Source organism: Anser cygnoides, chromosome Z, assembly GCF_040182565.1.
Source record: "Anser cygnoides isolate HZ-2024a breed goose chromosome Z, Taihu_goose_T2T_genome, whole genome shotgun sequence".
Lineage (NCBI taxonomy): Eukaryota > Metazoa > Chordata > Aves > Anseriformes > Anatidae > Anser > Anser cygnoides.
Genome location: NC_089912.1, coordinates 79,395,612 through 79,415,747, shown reverse-complemented (window position 1 = coordinate 79,415,747; position 20,136 = coordinate 79,395,612). Strand labels below are relative to the sequence as shown.

Below are 20,136 nucleotides of genomic sequence, written 5' to 3'. Positions count from 1 at the left end.
TACTATAGCAAGAAGCAGATCGCAGTTTCTCCCAAATTCATCTCTAGTGTCGTGCACTAAAGAATATGCCCAGCTCTGTTGCCACTTTCCCCAGCACTGTGTTGGGGAGTGGGGATGTGCAATGTCTTTGGTATAGGTGCTGTTGACACTTCTTAGGAGCGAAATTTGGGATGAAGAACACTTCATCCGAAGTCTAGCGGCTTCCTACCAGACAGGAAATTAAATAGTTCAGGACAGACAGTAAAATAACAAGACATAGTGTGTTTCTTCTCTTTTCTGTCAGTGAAGAGTTGGGAAAAAACAAGAATCATGGGGAAATCACCTGTGAGCAGAAGAATCTGAAATACCTTTTTAAAGAGCTGTAATGCTCTCCTTTGTAGGAGAACCTGTCTTGGCTACCAGATTACATGGTATATTTTTCCTTCCGAGTTCACCGGGAAAGTTTAAATTTTCCAGGTTTTAAGGAGTCAAATACTGTTGGTAAAGACATAGAGTCATAGTGCATTACAGCAGTGTCTGAAAGTACTGGCATCTCCCTCCTAAGGTAGTATTTGGGAAACAGACAGCAGCTTCCTGAAATCATCATCACCATTCCACTCTGCCAAGAAAAATGTTTTGGATTAGCATATAGGGCCAGCATTTCACTTCCTGTAATGCATGTGTAGGACAAAAAGGCGGCTTGCATGTCTATATAATTTCTGGCAAGAGATGAGTTTGTCTGAAATTCATTAAATGGAAAAAATGATAGTCATTAAATGATAGATGATGCATCTGACTAATTCTTAATGGCAGTTTACCTTGTGTATGAAATACACTTATGTATTTTATATCTTCTTATAGTTATGCTGATACACTATTGTCTATTAAGTCAGAGGCTTCATCTCAAGGCCAAGATTATTTAAGCTGGAATGATATCCAGAACTGCATTGACATGGTTAATATGCAAATTCAAGAAGAAAATGAAAGTAAGTAATTCTTCCTCTACATCATTGGCAGAGATGGTAGTCTGTTCCTTGGGACACAAAAATTCAGTGCTGAATGGCCTTGTACAGACTCTGATCAAGAGAGAAGACTTAAATAATTTTGAATGCCTGTTGGTCTTTAAATCTGTTTGAAGTATTCCTGGTTATACTATGACTGGCTGAAAGACATCCTAGGATGCCTGCCATTGGCAGCATTACAAATGCCATGGTTCAGAACACTTGGCAATTCAGTATTTGCACTGGATGGTGTCACTTAAAAGATTTTGCAGAAATTGTAAACCATTGTGTTATTGAAGAATAAGGTCGGAAGAGAAAGGCAGCATCCTGTGTAGAGCTTTTATTGTTAAATGATTTCTAAGCCCTTGTTTTTCACTAGAGAATTGGTAGGAATTTATGCAGTGCAACTATCTGTCGTGATCTCCATCCAAATAATTAGATTTCTTATCTAAAAGAATGGTTTCTTGTGCTCACTCTTTTGAATATAAATGGTTTTGGAGATTATTTCTTTCAGTTGAATGTGACTGTATGGCCCTGTAAGGGTGGTGTTAAATGTGATACCTGGTCATTTGGTCTTCAAAACTGCTAAAGGACTGAGACTCTCCACTGGATCTAGAAGCATGATATTTCTAGTAAAATTTGAGGCTGTTAAGTGCACTTGCATAGTGCATTGTGCACTCTTGTAGCATGGGCCTGGCAGGGTGGGATGTGAGCAGTTGCAGGTTGTCCTGCATTAACAGTCAGTCTGTACTGGTGAGATAGCTTAGCTGCACTTGGTTTCAGTGACACTGGCCTCTGCCTAGAAATGGTTACTGGGGCACAGAGGACAGGAAGAAGGCTGGCATCACTTTCCATAAGTAAATCTGCATGCCTGACAGTTCCCACTTTGGTGACACCCCTGAAAAATTGTCTATTCTGGAAATGTTAGGTGTCATGAGAGAATGGATCCATGACTCACCAGCTGTGGTGGGCATGGGAGAGACGTGGTGGCAGATAATCAACCACTAGTGAGGATGTCATATCTCACAGGTGATGGGGAGCCCTCAACCAGTGCCTTTCTGGAGTAGCATGGCTTTAGGGAGACAGTACCCCCAAGCAGTGTATTTCCACGCTGTTTGGGAGTAGGAATAAATTGTAACTTCAAGTGTTGAAACCAGTCTTGACAACTGAAGGAAATGAATCACAGGTTTTATTAAATAATTCACATGATGTGGCTGAAGTTCTGAGTGCCACAGGTGTATGGGGAAAAAGTAATTTATCTTGAGATCAGTGTTATCTGTTTGGCTAATTAAGGTGAAATTTAAAGAAATGAGGTTATGGTCCAGCATAATGTTGTAGTTTGGAGGTCAGTATGTATGTATTTGTTGAAACTAGGGTTCCAACTAATCTGGTCCAAAATCACATGATTTTTGAGTGTCTTTCACCATTGTCAGCAAATACGTTGCTGACATACAAAATGACACACATACAGATGTGGAGTCCAGCATTTGTTTAAGCTTCATGTAGGTCTTCCTTACCTGCACGTAAAGGAAGTCAATTTTCCCTTTTTTTGGTAAGGATTGATTTGGCTTTAATGGAAAGGTAGATTCAGAGAAATGAGTAAGTGTGGCAGAAAGGAAACCTGTACAACTTAATAGCCTCACTTGAATACCTGAGCAAAAAAAATATAAAATAAAATAAAATCACTTGCTGTTGCTGCCTCTGCTTCTTGTTACTTGATTTTTCTTTGCTTTGTGTTACTGCTTCGTTTGTATGTGAAACATGACAAGATATGTCTTTCTTTGACAACTGCACTTGTATTAACCTTTTTATTTCATAGGAATTATTGCAATTGGCCACATTAATGAAGCAATTGACCAAGGAAATCCTGAGAAAACTCTAGAAACCCTACTCCTGCCCACAGCCAAGCTGCAAGATGTGAGAACAGAAAATGCAAGGCATTATCAAGATGTTCTGTACCACGCCAAAGCACAGAAATGCAAGGTTAGAGCTTGGACTGTTGCATCTGTCAGAACTGAAATGTCGATTCTTTTTCCTTCATGTCTTGTTCCTGCAATGTTTTGATTAGTTGTGCCAACAGGGTGGTAAATAAGCCAGTGACAACGATCTGTCACTGAATAATTTTTGAATACAACTTTTTATGAGTGACACAAGGGATTAATTTTCAATCAATTAATACTAAGATTCTGCATCTGTTATGTTTTTCTGCAAGGATCTAGTTACAAGACTGTCAGGCAGGTAGTTATAATGTAGGCAGGAATCGATGTTTTTGCTAATAAGTATTCAGTCATGCTGAAGGAGTCATTGTTAACAAACCTCTAAGAAGTACTTTGAGGAGCCTTTGTTGCTTAAATCAGGGTTAAAGACAATAGAGGAGTCTTGTGCTTATTTCTGTTCTGCCCTTGTCATGTAACAAGATGCTGGCCATTGTGTACGTGCCTTCAGCTTCAGCCTATCTCAGCAGGATACTGGTATCTGCTTCCTCAAAAGCAGTGCCCTGGTTAACATCACAGCTCAGGGAAACATAAACACAGATCAGCCTTACAACTTGCAGGATGTGACTGAATGCAAGATTAGCTAAAACTCATGGCACAGCATTTCATTTTTGCTGGAGTTTGAAAAGATGCCTAAAATTCACATGATATGTTCCTAACGTCAGCTGGAGAAATTTCTTGCTCTTTGGCTTGTAAAAATACTCTCCAGCTATCTTGTCACCTCACCTGTGATACCTGCTATGAAATTGTGCATTTCTGTAAGCCACAGTTTTTGAACTTGGTGTTGTACATCTGAATTTTTTTACTTAGTTTCCTGTGTAAGCTCTGGTTTCACTGAGCACTGGATCCTGAAAAGCCTCCCCCTTGCTGTATGCTGTTTTTTTGTGTGTTTGTAGACTTTGACAACTACTTAAAACATCTTCTCTTTTTTTCCCAGCTCATGATATATTAAAAAAAAAAAAAAGCAATTTCCATGTTTATGGAGAAAGCAAGACCACTCTGTACAAATTCCCAAGAGAAATATTCGGATATATTAACTTGAGTTACTATTCTAACTGCTGACTAATGACATGGATATCACCTTTCTTTAAGAAAAGATATGATTTAGATTGAACTTCCCCTTATAAAAAAAAAATCAAAAAATCAAAAAGGTTGTGTAATAAGTCTTTTTCAACCCCATGCTTTTTCTGAGCCCTATTTATAAAGCAGATCTGTGTTTAATTGTATTTAAGATGTTTTAAGAGTGAGCTGTGGCATAATGAAGTACTTGATTTACAACAATCAGATAGATCTGCGTGTGAACTTCCTATATTCCCCAGTGTCTGGGAAAACATATGGGTCTGAATTTCTGGCTTATTCTGATCATCCCACTGTCACATCCCCCCTGTTGTGGTGGCCTTGGTTAAGTAAAATCTGCACCAAAACCGCCCAGTTCCCATTGTGGCTCTTAATCTCAGATCACACCTACTTGTTCTTTGCTTGAAGAAGAAAATGCAAATGTGGAATTTTATTCTTGTAACTTCATACTATAGCTTCTAACAGCTCTTACAGCTGCTTCAAACAAAGTGTGTTCAAGCCCCAGTAAAGAGAGAGCCTATGTTTAGGAAGTGTGTTATGTCTACCTGAAATCTTAAACAGATGTACCATACTTTTGCATGCTTCCTGAGTTTTGTTATTTTATTTTGAGTGATAGCTATGCAGGTTTTACAGTTAGATTGGCAATTTTGGTGTTTACAATTAATGAGTAACACCTGGATTATTTTAAAGTTATCCTGAAGTTACTTTGAGGGAAGGGCATGATTTTAACTAATGTAAATTAGGAGCCAGGAGAAATTGAAGAGGTAGAACCTTACAAGACTGCAGATTTCTTGGAGTCAATTTCTAGTTTCCCCTGCAAATGGCTTTATTTTTGAGTAAAGTTTCTTACAATCCTATTATCAGACAAATGTAAAACACTTTTTTTCTCATCACTGTCTTACATGGTTCAGTTACAAACATGTACACCAACAAATGAGCTCGTTTGTAGGAACTTATACTCAGTATACGTAGACCTTGAGTTTCTGTCAAGAGTCAAGTTAATTCTTTGCTTTATTAATGTGGACAACTAATCACAACTTCCTTAAGGATTTGTAACACTAAGTATTTCCTGTGAGGATGTGAAAATATACAGAATACTACAATATATCTTCCCTGTTTTGCTTACCAAGTAAGAATAAAACTTGCCTGGATTCACACTGGTAAGGGTTAGCTTCCAGCTGTCCCTTGCGGGTTATAGGAGTACAGGTGCTGACACAGTGGAAGAACAAGTCTCCAGAGCAAAGCTGGTTGAGCAGCCTCAGAGATGCTTCCTTGGAAGTGTGTCAGGTTCCGTGTCTATAGCTGTAGATTCATTGCTCTTCCAGCTGAATGGGATTCCAGCTCCTTATTTTTAACATCCAGTGCAGATTTGCTCTTGGTCGTGTGACAGGGAGCTTCTGCAAAGTTCTATAGCCCCTGAACACCTAGAAAGTGCTTTAACTTGTCCATGTTCCCACCAGACGAAAACCTCCTGTTCACTTCACTGTTCCTGCAGTGAATGTGAGCGCAGAGATCGTATGAAGCCTTTGGAAGTCATGAATAGACCTAAAAGTGCTGTTCAGATACGGATTTCTCTTCTGTTCAGAGGCTGTGGTGACTGTTATTCTAGTTTCTTCTCCATGGCCATAAAACTGACCTTCTCAGAAGAAAATGGAGATGCTCAGCCACTTCCCTGAATCTTGGTACACCAGACGTTGTAACACACATGATAAAATTAGAGTTGGAGAAGAGTATTTCTGAAGATGCTTCTTTGTGTGGTGTTTGGAAAGATGTAAATTTTACGGAGATCATGGTTTGTTTAACATCCTTATATTATTTTTTTTTAGTTTTAATTGTTGCTTGTGAGGTTTATTGCTACCTGGGTTAGTAATATACAAAATCATAATTCCAACAATATAGAAACGAATTCATGCTTCCCTGGATATTTTAACCATAGTTAGGTAAATATTGGATTGACTTCTGATTTTGGACATCAGAAAATAAAGGAAAGGATCAAGACAACTGTTGAAGCTGCTAAGACATAAAGCAATGAGATAAAAAGAATAAAACTCATCTGTGTTATAATAGTAATAGTTGATATGATGGATAATAAGAATAATATTGCTTGGTACAAAGCAAATAGTGAAGATGGTAAGGATCAAAAGGCTGACTTTAACATACCAGAACCATTCATGTGTTTTGAGTGTTCGTATGATTGAGACATAGCAGAAAATTATGATTGCAAGAGGTATTAAAAATCCAAAGATAGCTAAAGAAACGTAGTAGTAAAACTGGAAGGAAGATATAGTTTCACAGGCATTGTGCACATCATGGCAGGTGTAAATTCCCAGTTGTTTCACATAATAGCTCTGCTGCATTATGCAAAGTGGGAGCATATACAAGAAGACGATGGTCCACACAGTAGCACAGACTGTGGTGGCGTAAGTACGTTTCGGCAGGCTCTTGTAGGTGAAAGGGTGAACGATGGCCACATAGCGGCTGACGCTGATGCATGTGAGCAGCAGAATAGAGCAGTACATGTTGCCATAAAACACCACAGTTGTGGTTCGGCACATCATTTCTCCAAAAATCCAGTTGTTCCCATTGATGTGATATGCTATTTTGAATGGCAGCATGATGCAGAAGAGCAGATCCGAAATAGCCAAGTTTGTGTAGAGGATGGCAGTGCACACAGACCGGATCCTGAAGATGAGCATCCACAAAATGATGGCATTAGATGGTACACCCAATAAAACAGCACTGAGGTAGACAGTGGGTATCAGCTTGGTGCTCAGAGAACTTGTCAGGTACTCTAACGTGGTGTTGTTCACTTCTGTTAAAGTGGAGTCATTGGACTTTTTTGAAGAGCTTTTGTTTTCTTTGATGTGGATGGTCTTTGTTTCCCCTTCTATAGCATGAGGGGGGATGTAATCATAGTCTCTTGCTGAAATTCCACGGAAAGTCTTGATAAGAGACACGGTTTTAATCGTGGAGCCATTCAGTGAAGATTCTAAAGCTTAAAGTTAATATTGTTAAAATAGGCAAAGCACTGGATTATGAATACAATTCACCTTCAGGTAAGGAGAAAGGCAAGCCTTTCCTTGTGAAAAGTGATCTCTGTTTAGAAGGTTTGGTAGTGTTCTTTGTTGCTTTAAGTTTTCATCTCAACTGTACTCAAGAATAATCTTTGCTTTATTTGTAATTTCAACCCCATTCTTTAAAATTTAGTGTAAATTTAATGTTAAACTGGCTTTTCTGAATATTAGGTGCTTTCAATCTTTAGCAAAATGTCACATTTGTGTAATGTTTGTCACCTGCAAAGGTTTTTTATCACGTAGCAACAATGTTGGTAATTTATGATAAAAGCTGATCAAGCCTTGGTGCAGGCTTGATCAAAATTTCCAAAGCAAACAGCAGTGCTATCCTTGTCACTTAGTGGATGAAATGCTTGACTGCAAAAATGCAAAAAGAACTGCCTTGCTTAACATGGGCTGAAAACTTCAAATTATGAGAAAAAATCATCTTGCATACCAAATTAAGTTACTATTTTGTATTTTTCAGCTTCTGACTAAAGCAAACCAGACCATTTTTTTCTTCTCATACATGAAAGAAATGCAGTTACTCCTGAAAACTGAATGTAAATGTTTGGGCTGATATTAGATCAAACTTACTGGTATGAGTAAAATTTTTCATGCAGCAGGAATAGTCTCCATCAGTAAATAAAACTGATATATGAGCAAAGCCACTGATGCTGGTTACCTTTCTGATGCTTGTTCGTCAGTGCTTAGTAGCTAGCTTTTTAAAGACATTAACATTTATAGATGAAGTATGAATGTGTTCAACACATGGTCTCAAAGTAATTTGTAAAATAGCTTTTGTAGAACAAAAGGCAGCTTAATGAATTTTGCCATTCAAAAAATTTCTTGGTTGGTTGTGCTTAATGCCAAAAGACTTTACACAAAGCATCAGGCACACATCTTGAATCTGGAATTCAGAAGTGAACTGAAATTTGGATGAAAACCTGTGAGTTTTTCTTTTACCATTCCAGACTGGAACAGAACATGGAAAACAGTTTTAACCATGCTTAATTTTTTGTAACCGGTAGATTTATGGTAGAAAACTTTGAAATGATAATCAGTAGCCTGCATCCATTTCAGTAATTTTCTGGATGGTTAATCCAAAAAAAAAAAAAAATTAGTCACTCTTTAAAATGTTTGTGTATATTATTGCATATCAAAAAAAGCAACAACAACAAAAAACTTTTTTAAAAAGCTTAGTTTGAAAACAGGTCTAATTTTAGTAAGGAAAAAAATTGGGCTTACTCTTTGGTCACATCCTTAAGTTATGTTTGTCAATAATTATCTGAGATTTTCCTTCTAATAACACAGTCTGAAGCTGTAATCTTGTTGAATACTTTAAAGCAGAAAGAACGTGACTCTACAGGTTTGAGTATTTTATCACTATAGAAACATTAGAAGATGTGTTTTTAGTAAGGACAGAAAGATCGCTTAAATAAATCCTCTTAAGTGACTGAGGAAAGCAAAAGGTAATCCAAGGTGTCACTGAAAGGAAACAGTAAAAGACTGCCTAAAGTAAGTTTTTCTGGAGTGTAATAATGTCATGATGTGTACAATCCATTTAAGCCAGTAAAGCACCAAAACCTCAAAAGCAAGTATCAATTAAAACAGAGTACATGCAGAAAGGAGGACTCACCTGTAGTAAAAAGACTTGAGGTAAGAGAGAGAAGTCCAGTGAAAACCAGTATCTTCATCGTAGTATGCTAAATCCGGATACATATAAATATATAATAAAAAAAAAGTAACGCTGTTCTAGTTCGTCTCAAGGGGTGTTTTTGAGAGGATATTCTTCCATCTGTAGGGGCCTAAAGAGTAATTGATCTGTTGTCCAGAAGCATCCTGTAGGCATGAGATTTATGGTGAGGATCTAGTTTGTTCTTTGTCTACTAGCAAGAGGGTGTGACGTATCCAAATATGCACACATGACTCAGTTTCAGCCTCTGCCCAACACAGAGATTAAATTGCTTTACAGCAGCAATTTAACTCTTAATTTACCACAACCCTGATGGTGGGAGAGGAGGTTCTGCTGGAATTCGTACGTACAGGTATCTGGGGAAAACAGTATTTTCTGGGAAAACCGAAGGCTGTGTTTACTTGAATGCTCAGAGGTCTCATCCACAGACTGAAATTCTGTATTGCTGAACTCTGTACCCTTCTTGGGGAGAAGCCAGGTGTGGGGAAGAGAGTAGTGATCTTGGTTTAGCAAATACAGAGGTGAAAGCAAGCCACACAGATACACGGTTGTCTTTAAGGCATGTGTGTACTGCCTCAGCCTCTCCCTACCTACCCAGCACGAGCAGCCTGTGCTCCTGTGGTGGCATCCCACCCAGCTGCCTGCTCTGTCCAGGCAATTCCCGCCCATCACACACTCTGGAACCTTTACCCCATTTTCATTTGCTGTTTTTGTTGATCCCTTCCTCTTCCTCTGTTATTTTTTTCTTGAATGCCAGAAAACAATGGCTTGCTTCCAGCAGACAAAATTAGTGTGAGTCCTGATCTGGCTTCAAGCTAGTGACAAGGCTCAACATAAGCAGGACTTGGCTTCAGAACAAAAATTGTATCTGTTTTTGTACTTAGTGTGTAGAAATTGGACACCAGATAAGGAATTCTTTTCAGTTTCGCAATCCTTTCCTATAAATCATCAGTTGTATTTTGTACGTGCTCTCTCTCTCCTGTTAACCCTAAATTGCAGTGTACGTCCACTGTCATGCAATTGCCTGATAATGCTTGATTGTATTTAGATATTTTGCTTACGTGTTTGTTTACATATAATAGAAACAGAGGAGTCTTTGTTTTGCAATTTTTACCCTCTTTTTCTTACCCCCATAATTTCTGCAGTTAACGGGTTTATTGGATTTTTGGCCGAGAGTTGGTCCCTGTGACAGTGGCATCCATTGTGAAGTTGTTTCTTTGTCCCCACAAGATGTTTGACCTTAAGACCCTTTTGGGCTTTTATTTTCTGAAGTATTTGTGTGTATATACTCGTGTATCTTCATTAAACCAATGCTTTGCTGTTTCTCTCACCTGTTATAGATATGACATGCTTCTTTCCTCTTTAGAAAGAACCTGGTGCAACCCAGAGCTCCACTGGGGCCTGTCCGTGCCTCCTTTGTGCCTACAATTCTTGGTGTAAACTTGTGTCTGTGGCTGTTTAAGCTGATTAATGCCTCCATGCTTCTGGACAGCGGTCATGTCCATTGTAGTCATAGGCTGAAACTAGCAGAATTAAAAGGATTATTTTGTACCAAGCACCCTCTATTTTACCATGGGTAAAAAATTCATCAAGCATGGTCAGCCTGTAGACAGTGAGACCTGCTCTGCCACTTAACTCCTGAAATATTTGCCACCTGACTTAAGTCATCATTATTAAACCTGAGTTGTCTTTTTATGCCATCTTTTGCTTTTATTTTCTTATGTAACCTTTACTCATGTGTACAGCCTTCCCATATAAGGGATTTGGGCTGAATATCAACTTCCTGCATTCTCCTTTGTGCTCGTAGTGCTGGCTACTAACATTTGGATATATGTAATGCTTTATTTAATTGATTTATTTAATTAAATTGCTTATGCATTATGGAAATTAAAACAATTCCAGCTCTGCTCAAAATCTTACTCACCTTTAGCAAGACGGAGTCTTTTACATGTGAAGGCTTGGAGAACGTTTATTGAGCAAGAATTTATTCTAGTCACTAAATGGAATATGAACTTGTTTTATTGCTCATTTTAAGTGGTAAAATTATTTTTTAATGCCCGAGGGCTTTGCATGAGAAGTCTGCATATGAGCTCTATCTGTATGTTCAGACACTTTTATAGTTCAGTTTTCATAAGGCTTTTCTCTGTCCTTTTTACAGGAAACCCAGGATGAATCAGCAGTGCTATGGCTGGATGAAATACAAAAGGGAATCATTGATGCCAATAACAATATAAAAGAAGCTGAAATCTGTAAGCATTAAGCTGTATCTGTATTCCTCTTGTTCTTCTTAGTCTAGAACTTTCTTTTGCATCTTGAGAGGTTGTGGAATACAGCTATTGAACTTGATGTGCTCCTGCAGTGCTGCACTCAGCCTTCATTAAAGTAGTGCTGTCATTTGTTTACTTATAGGCATGCTATGTCAGTAGTTAGTGCTTTGTAAGCTGTGGATGGAAGGAAAAAAAAAAAAAACAGCCAGCTATTACAAAACTAAATCTTCTACCCCTGCTACAGAACCAGTGAATTTAATGTTACTGTTTTAGAGTTGATTTGCAGTCCTAATTCAATCAGTCAGATATACTGAAAACACATGAAGGATTTTCATTGGTCGCACATCTAAGAAAAGCATCTGGCTTGTGTTTTCTGAGGCAGGGTTAGATGCACATATGTTGTCCAAACTGAGCTGTTGTACTGAGGTGCTGATACCCATTTTTTTTCCACAAAAGAAGGTTCATTTCAATGCCACCCAAAGGCATGAGAAAGCCTGAGGAAACATCTGAGCTCAGAGAAGAGACGGAAATGTGTAGCTTATAAACAGATGTGAATGAAAGCTAAAGAGTGACTTGAAAATATGTTTGTTTGTGTCTACTGCTATAAGAACTTTACATATATATCACATAAATTGCATACAGAAATTAGTTCAGCATTATGCATATACTAGTACCATACAATGTTGAAAAAGATAAGCTATTGCTTTACCTAGTAGTTGTTTCAGTAAAATCTTCTTCACATAATCAATGCCATCATTTTTGTAGCAAATGCACAGCTTTTCATAGTTTTCAACTATTTTAACAAGTCCCTAGTGGAAATAACTACTAATCCCCTGTACTCTGCCCTCCGGGTTGAAATGGAGCAGTGTCAGCACAGCACATTCTTCAGAAGTGCTCTAAGGTTTTGGAGCTAAAAACTGAGATTTAAAACTTCCCCACGGCAAAGAACCTGGTACTCGCTGTAATGAATTCATCCTGTTTCAGGAAGTTAACATGTTGTGTTCGCATAGCCTAAACTTAGAAAACTCAACTCATTCCCAACTTGTAAATTAACTTGCATTTTGATCTATCTCAGAGAAGCTATTTTTGAAAGGTAGACAATCCCCTCCCTACCACAAAGCTTGCGTACAAAAGTAAAGGCAGCATAAGATGGTTCTGTTTCAGTTAGGACAAAATGTATATTTTGAGATAGCTGCAGTAATGGCAATAGCAGTCAAGTAAGAGAAGGTACTGACAGCTATACTGGAACCATCTTGATCATTTTCCAAGTCTTTTTAATGCTTTGCAGAAGTATTAAATACTACAATATTAAAACTTGATAAGGCCTTTATAAAATGCCTGCCCCGTCAGTAAAGGACTCTATCTTGTACCTTCCTTTAGGAAGACACGTTCAGTAAAGACTCGTGTGCTTGCTGATTCTTTGTGGTGTTTGCTGTGGAATTTGGCTTATCTTACTTTGTGTCTTGAATCAGTTCAAACCCTGTACTCCTTGTCCAAGAAGAGATCAAAACAAGATTGGCAGAACAGTAGCTGTATACCATGGCACCCTTCAGGAAGAGATAGCAGTGCAGACCTTCAGCTTTGCATAGGAAGGGGCTGTGAAAGCAGGATCTGCCTCTTGAGAGCTGTGTTATAGAAAAGAACTGATCTTTGGCCCTGCTGAGAGTTCAAGCTTATCACAGTGGGCAGCTGCCTCTTTGTGTATCTTAGCTTCTTGGAGGGAGGATAGATGTGGAAGAGCCCTTTGCAGTGCTTATCTGCTGCTGAGATCCTGATTGCTGCAAGAGCAGGTCCATGCACTGAGAGCCTGCCCCTCTCCTGCAGTCAAGGATAGCTAAATTTCACCTCATAATTTCGCAAGGCCACATGGCCCTTCTTTAGAGCAACAGCAGCAGAATGAAGTGTTAGTACACCAGTACAAACAATTTCTATTGAATTGGTGTTTTTCCCCGCTATTTTTTCTTATGCGTTTATTTTAGAAGAAAAACACGATTAGTTAAAAGATGAGGAAAAAGCCAGGCAGCGAGGAACCTACAGAAATAACTGTAAGCTAGGTTGTGTGTTCTTTTGTCTGTGTAGCAGTAGCTTCCAGCACCCCTAACTAGAGGACAAAAAGGAGAGAGAAAAATATTCAAATACTGGTGACCAGAGCTGAGGAGGTGGATGGGATGTGCTCGATTAGGACTGAGCCACCTGGGCCAGCAGCATGTAACACTCCTGGTAATGTGCTGCTTCCCAGTCGTTCCTGCTTCCTCCCTGCTGAGGCTGTATGCCTGGGTACTGAGATATCAGAGATGCTGTAAAAGTCATGCCTACCCTTGTGGGGAGTGTGTGCTTGGGACAGGGCTGTTTCTTTTGAAGCACAGAAACATGGCAGGATATGATCTGGTGGAGGTCCAGACAATGGTGATGTGGTGTTACATGTTCACATAGTTTCTCAGCTGGCTGCCAAGTTATGTGGAGATGGATCTGTTTCTGCCCAGACAAATGTGATTGTACCCATTCTGCTTTAATCAAGCTAACCACAAAGGAAAACTGTCTTTTGCTGAAATGTTCTGCTAGCTCAGTCCCACACGTTGCCTCCTGTATTTAGGCCAGGTCTCACTACTGACACTGAACACCTTTTGTGGCAGCTGTGGGTGGAAAAATATGTGTAGGTCAAGCAATGAACATAGAGAGGGACCTTTCTTGTATTGATCCAGATACACACAAGGAAAAGTGCTTGCTGCTGTAGTCTGAAAAGCAGCTGTAGCAAGCAAAGTTACCTGGATTCACTTAAGCAAGGATATAATACAGATATTCTAGCTGTGCGTGTCTTTTCACTTGTTCCTTGGTGCATGCATCTTGAATTTAGATGTTAAGGAACAAAATTTAAAATCAGAGTAGTGGTTTCTAAGCAGTGCTGCACATAACTTTATTGTGTAAGGCACTTTGAAGTTTGGTATGCTGCTACATGTTGTCAGGGGTGGTGTTATCAGCCCCTCTGCTGACCATGAGACCTGCACAAAGAAAAGGACATTTAGGAAGCCCTGATCTGGAGCATGGGTAACTTCATGTAACTTGGAAGTTTGACCATGTCTCACAGCATTGCTTTTATGTGCCCTGAAAGCAAACTCTGCATTGCTGGCAAACTCAAGGGTGTTGCCTCATCAGCTTTAGGCAAGCTTCAAATTTAAGGGGATGATGATGAGGAAGGGTTGCTTCAGGATCCTGACTAGGATGTTGGCACAGTGTTGCAAAACTTTGCTCAAGACAAATGGAATTTATTCCGATTTTGCACAGTAAAACTGAATGTTAAGGTTTACAGTCTGTAACACAATGCTACAGCTTGTAACACAATGACCCGCTGCATCTCTATCAGGCTCCTGAGCGATCTGCTGCTTTATGGGCCCACCTGTTGGGCAGGCTAAGTGAGAAAACCTGCCATCCTTAGCTACTGCCCCTGGTGTTATCCGGTGTCCCACCTGATGGGGAGCAGCTCTGCCCTCAGAGCGCTCTGTCATGCTGTGACTACATCCCTGCCTGGGTGCAGGGCACGCTACAAGCCTGCTATTCTCTGAAATACTCTTCCTTAAGAGCACAGAGGAGGCTACAAAGAGGTGAAGCACTGTATTGCTGTGTGCAACCATCCCAGAAGTCCATTATCAAAGTTGCTAGTGGTTAGCATTGTGGGTATGTAGAGTACAACACTTAATTTTCTCCATCGTTGTTTTTCCCTAGTGGCCGCTGGAATATCATTGATTAACAAGAGCTTGGAGAAGGGTGACTCACAATCAATCCCAATGATACTACAGTCCAAGTTTGGATTACGGATTGTTTCAGAATGTGCCGAAACTTACTTCAAGAACCTCTCTGAAGCCAAGAAGCTGAAAACTAAAGATGGTAAATGCCATCCTGAACAGAAAAGTTTCACATTTCCCTGTCACTGAGGCAACTGGAAAACTAGCACAAAAGGCTTACCTAAAATCACTGTAAAGTGAGGGATGTGGGTGTTAATTTTTGGAATATATTGAGAAATGCGTTATAGTTGCCCAAGTGTGTTTTACATGATGGTGCATTTTACATCCAGGGCCCACTGCATGCTGAGGAATGCCTAGTTAGTTCCAGAGTCTAGCTAAGATCAAAGTAGCCTCAGAGAGAATTCAGGGCATCTTCTTTGACTGTCAATAGGCTAATCTGTCCTGTCAGAAAACCACATTACTCTCTGATTTTTTTTTCCTGTTAGCAGACAAAGGAAAGGGTTAGACTGCACACTTCAGCCTTACAGACTACTGTCAAAGGTCAGGCTCTGCCAGAGTGTCCATGACCCATTTATGGACCCTGTGGTTTGCCTGAGCAGCAGATATCAGCAACACAAGTTTGGAGAGGGCATTTTGCACAACTGACCTTAGCAGCTTTACTTTGGGTTTTTTTTGTCCATGAGGAAATGAATTTTTTCCTGCCTTTCAGGATGCAGTATTGTTTACTGAAGCACTAAACAAGGCAACGATATGGACATAGGAAATCTCTGGTGGGAGCTAAGTGTTAATGAGGCCTAGCATCTGGCCAGAAGATAGCAAAAATATTTTCTTAAATAGTCTGTTCCAATAGTGAATGATGATGGAAGATGTGGCATACACTGTTTCAGCAGCAAGCACCAAGTTGACATGTATTTTTGAGAAGCTGACTATGGGTTTGTACAAAGATCACAGCGGTTTTGTTCTAGCAGAATGATACTGCCCAGCAGAATAAGATATTTTGAAAATATTCTTACTACAAAATGGGCCAAAATATAAAGTGCCTTTTTGTATAAAACTGCTCCATAGCAAATGTAGAGATGGGGAGTGAATGAGGAGAGCTGTAACTTATCAGTGTAAAAGGACACAAATGTGTGCAAATGACAGCATGTATTGCTTTCAGATTCTACGGAAGGTCCATGGATTAAACTTGTAATGAAAAATATGTATGATTACTACTACAATGTGGAAACCGAGGAAGGTACCTGTGCTGCCCCTGGAGGAGTAGTACCAAAAACTTCTTGGTTAACTGGTGAAGAAATCCAGGTAGATGGCTAAAATATTTGCTTTGACTGCAAACATAAAGCATAAGAACTTGAGGGATAGATAGCTGGACATGGCAATATTAAAGGAAGAGGCTGTTCTGGGTGAGACTGAAGATCATTTTGGTTCAGTATCTGCTTCTTAAAATATCAACATCTAAAGTTTGAGACAATAGTGATGGCACAGCCTCCTGTTTTATATATCCTAATGATTTTGGGGCTCCCTAATTGAAGGTTACAGCAACATTTTTAATAGCCACTAGTAGACACTTACAGAGGAAAGTCTGACTGCTTTTTGTGTACTTTCAAATTTTTTCATCTTCAGCATTCCTGTATCTCCAAGTACAATAAGATGTGTGAAACTTAAACCCGCGTGCTGTGGAGATTTTGCAATACCATGAAATACAACTTAAATTACTGGATCACACAAGCTTTTGTGCATTTTTTGTATTCTGATGTAGCTCATATAGGATACTGGTTTACTCTGCTGCACAGACAGCTCAAATCACCACAATAGGTCCTTCAGAAATTCTGGCTGCAAAACTACTTAAGTGTTTCTATAAGTTTCTATATACAGAGTTTCTAAGTTTCTATATACAGAGCTCCCTGATTTGGTAGGTATTTCTAGATATGACTTCAAAAAAACCTTGAAAGTAGGAAGCAGAACTCTGAATCCTAAGGTTTAAAAAATAAAATAACTTTCTCAAAATAACATGTCCAGCTGGTTAACTCCAGCTTGAAAGGAGTTCATACCCTTCATAAAATTCAGTGGTAGCAAAGTAGCTCTTCATACTGACTAAAGTTTAGGGGTAAGTTGTAGGGGTTCAGATATGATGAACATAACACAGACGGAGAGAATACAGGACAGATTCCAGAATGGTTTTGTCCTTAAGTTTTGTTGTTGTTTAGTTTAGTGTTTTTTTATTAGCTCCTTTTAAATGACCTTTTTCTGTGATCCCTTAACAGAGCATTGTTGGGCAAGTCACAGCAGATTACAATCGGGAGCAGCTTTGGCTTGCTAATGAAAATCTGATTGTTCAGCTGCAAGCCCGAGCAAGGGGATACTTAGTCAGGAAGAATTATCAGGAGAGAAAAGCATACCTCCAAAGCCAGGAACCATCTGCCATCAAAATACAGGTATTGTATTAGAATGAGAATGTAATCTGGCTTGGGTAACTATCTGCATGTGAGTGGTTAAGTGGTGTATCACTGCTGAAAACAGACTGCTAATAACAAAATTCTCAAATCAGCAATTCAGACTTCTACTTCTGCAAATGTGTTCCTGTCCTAGTTGGAATAACTATGCTTTTAAATAGAAAACCTCCCGTTTTCAAATAATAGATCATATCCACCTGCAGTCTAAGTCACTTCAGTGGGAAAAGCTCAGAAATGCATAGCCTTGGTTTTATTCTGAGGTGTTCAGGTCTTGCATGGTATACGTAACCAAGACTGGATGAGATTGGAATATATTTTTTGAGTATTGAAGTAAAAAATCCTTGGCAAAGCATGACTTAAGAAATACATTCCTTTCTAGACTATCCCAACTTGGAAATGGTTTGCCTCTGTTCCATGAAGTCATAACTTGGTAGGGAGTGGCAGACGCCCTGGTATTATCAGGCTCTGGCAGTGTTCCTTGGATGTCTTCTGTTTGTTGAACTCCAAAATAAGTGTAAAACATTTCTGTGTGCTGAGAGTGTGAACATTGACAAATGCATGCACGGTGGTTTTAAATGGTTTAGAAACAATTTATTTAACTCTTGAAAAATAATCAACCAACTACCCTTTACAGAATTATAGGCAAATGTACAGCTGGTTATTTTGGTGTCTATAGTAACAACTTAAATTCATGATGATAAATACTAGTAGCTCTTATCTGGATTGGGTTTTCACTTTTCTACGTCGTGTCTGGGCACAGTAAAGTCGTGCACTGCTGCTTGAGTAATTAGGGCCTTTGAAGAGGTTCAAAAGTGAGGAGAAGTTTAGGTAAATTAAGTTCTTCTCTGATATTTTTCTATGAGCATTAAAAGAGATGGGCTGTTGTGAAAAGCCAACAAGTGGAGGACTAGGCTGATGTCACTGGTTGGATAGACAAAAGACGCATTATGGTAAATGCTGAGAACAGCTGAATGATCTGTATTGCTGAGGTCCTTGCCGAAAGTTTACTTTGAGCTAGTAGAAGGAGAGCTGAATAAAGGAATTGGCAGGTTGTCATCTGTGGCACAAGGTGATGATCCTGAATGTCTCAGAAAGACCACAGACTTGAGGAGGAGGCCAAGACAAGAACAATGTGGGTTCCATTAGGTAAAGCAACAGCTCTGGGATGCAGTGGGCAAGAAGAGGGAGGCTGGGTCTTCCTGTGTGAGGGATGAAGCTAATGACTGGGATGTTAAAGGTATACTGGTGATAAGAGTAAGGAAGGCTTCAGGGGAAGGGAGGAATTGATATTGGACGACAGTTCTAAAACTGGACCAAATTGGAATGAAATATGTCAGGGTGGCCTAAAAATATAAACAAGATTACATTAAGTTAATTATCTTTTTACTGTAAAGGCTGTTTTTCTTGTAACATACACACAGAAATTGCTAACAATGTTTATGTAGACTTAAATATCAGTTTCTTATTAACAATGTCTCCTTATAAAACAGGCTTTCTGGAAAGGATTCAAACAAAGAAAAAGCTACGTTGACAGATTGAAGGTGCTTCAAGGCAACGTTGGTGCTATTGTCAAGGTAAGACTACACTGCTTCTCGGTCTAAGTATTCTTCATCCCTTGACTTGGTTCTCTGGTGCCTGGGAATCTGAGGCTAGCAGCAGAAAATGAATGGGCTCGTGCTCCAGAAATTTATATGGTGCTTGAATGTTAATTGACAGATTTAATAAATAGAAAGCTTCTTGAAAGCTGTGTGCTTGACTTCTATAAGGCTTTGAGCTTGAGTGGATCATAACAGATTTTCTTACACTTCTCTTTCTGTAATACTAAGTTAGAGAATATTGGACATATATACCACAAGCACATGAGACCAGCGTGCCTACAACAGAGGACTGTCAGATACAAATTTAAAACACATGCACTCAGATACACACATACAAACCATTTGTGCAGAATGTGTTAATTTTTTATTTTTCAGATTCAATCATGGGTCAAAATGTGGCTAGCAAAGAGAGCTTACAGGAAGCGGCTGCAATACTTCAAGGATCATGTAAGTCCTTTTTCTTCATTTTGAACACGGAGCAGTAAATAGGGTAATATGACTACATGCACATTACAGAAATATGTCCTAACTCAGTTCTTTTGCTTGATCTTTGTACCTTACAGAATGAAGAAATTGTGAAGATACAAGCATTTCTCAGAGCAAACAAAGCCAGGGAGGACTACAGAACACTAAGTAAGTGGTAATGGTTATTTGCTGTATATCTGGGCAGAAGTATGTTACTGTGTGTCACTTAAAAAAAAAAGCATCCAAGATTTTAGTTTCCTATTCGCTTCAAAAGCAGATGCAAACAGTTGGAAACCAGTTGTCTTACCTGTACTATTTTACATACTTGTACTTAGACTGTATGATAAACATTCAGCTCATGCTTCTAACTGTTATAACCTTTCTGCAGTTCAGCTTTTTCTACACTGTAATCAGTTTCTCAAGGGTTTTACACGTGTTTAGTAATGTTTTAACTAACAAGCCATTTTTCTTCAACTATAGTTGGTGCTGAAAATCCACCATTGCCTGTCTTGCGCAAATTTGCCTACCTCTTGGACCAAAGTGACTTAGATTTTCAAGAAGAACTAGAAGTAACAAGACTAAGAGAAGAAGTGGTTACAAAAATTCGATCCAACCAACAGCTGGAAAAGGACTTGAACTTAATGGATATAAAGATTGGGCTGCTGGTGAAAAACAGAATCACTCTTCAGGTCAGCAGACTGTTCAGGTTTACTTAGTAACATACACTGACCACTTCTCTGTGTTAGAGCTCAGGATTAAAGAAACACACAGTGGTTGATGTTGGAAGTGACCTCTGGAGGTCACCTGTCGTGC

General features: G+C 39.2%; 2 protein-coding genes across 5 annotated transcripts in view; one reads left to right on the top strand and one right to left on the bottom strand.

Moving 5' to 3' along the window:
- The window catches only part of IQGAP2 (IQ motif containing GTPase activating protein 2), a 126,257-nt gene that overhangs the window by 84,488 nt on the left and 21,633 nt on the right, over positions 1 to 20,136 (top strand). For 2 of the 3 annotated variants that reach the window (XM_048053658.2, XM_048053661.2), the window contains 10 exons: positions 841 to 965; positions 2,800 to 2,963; positions 10,959 to 11,049; positions 14,788 to 14,949; positions 15,967 to 16,109; positions 17,072 to 17,242; positions 18,751 to 18,834; positions 19,234 to 19,305; positions 19,422 to 19,491; positions 19,804 to 20,012. In XM_048053658.2, coding sequence (XP_047909615.1) covers positions 841 to 965; positions 2,800 to 2,963; positions 10,959 to 11,049; positions 14,788 to 14,949; positions 15,967 to 16,109; positions 17,072 to 17,242; positions 18,751 to 18,834; positions 19,234 to 19,305; positions 19,422 to 19,491; positions 19,804 to 20,012 — 1,291 coding nt within the window. The remainder of the gene's footprint in view (positions 1 to 840; positions 966 to 2,799; positions 2,964 to 10,958; positions 11,050 to 14,787; positions 14,950 to 15,966; positions 16,110 to 17,071; positions 17,243 to 18,750; positions 18,835 to 19,233; positions 19,306 to 19,421; positions 19,492 to 19,803; positions 20,013 to 20,136) is intronic. The other variant, XM_048053664.2, reaches the window with a different exon arrangement.
- On the bottom strand, positions 5,045 to 8,997 carry F2RL2 (coagulation factor II thrombin receptor like 2). Of its 2 annotated transcripts, none has more exons than XM_013190857.3 (2): positions 8,744 to 8,997; positions 5,045 to 7,040 (listed from the first exon to the last, which is right to left on the bottom strand). In XM_013190857.3, the coding sequence occupies exons 1-2, from the start codon at positions 8,799 to 8,801 to the stop codon at positions 5,959 to 5,961; spliced, it is 1,140 nt and encodes a 379-aa protein (XP_013046311.1). In that variant the 5' UTR covers positions 8,802 to 8,997; the 3' UTR covers positions 5,045 to 5,958. The 2 variants fall into 2 exon arrangements, with proteins under 2 accessions (XP_013046311.1, XP_013046310.1); XM_013190856.3 differs by having other exon boundaries at positions 5,045 to 7,046; positions 8,744 to 8,992.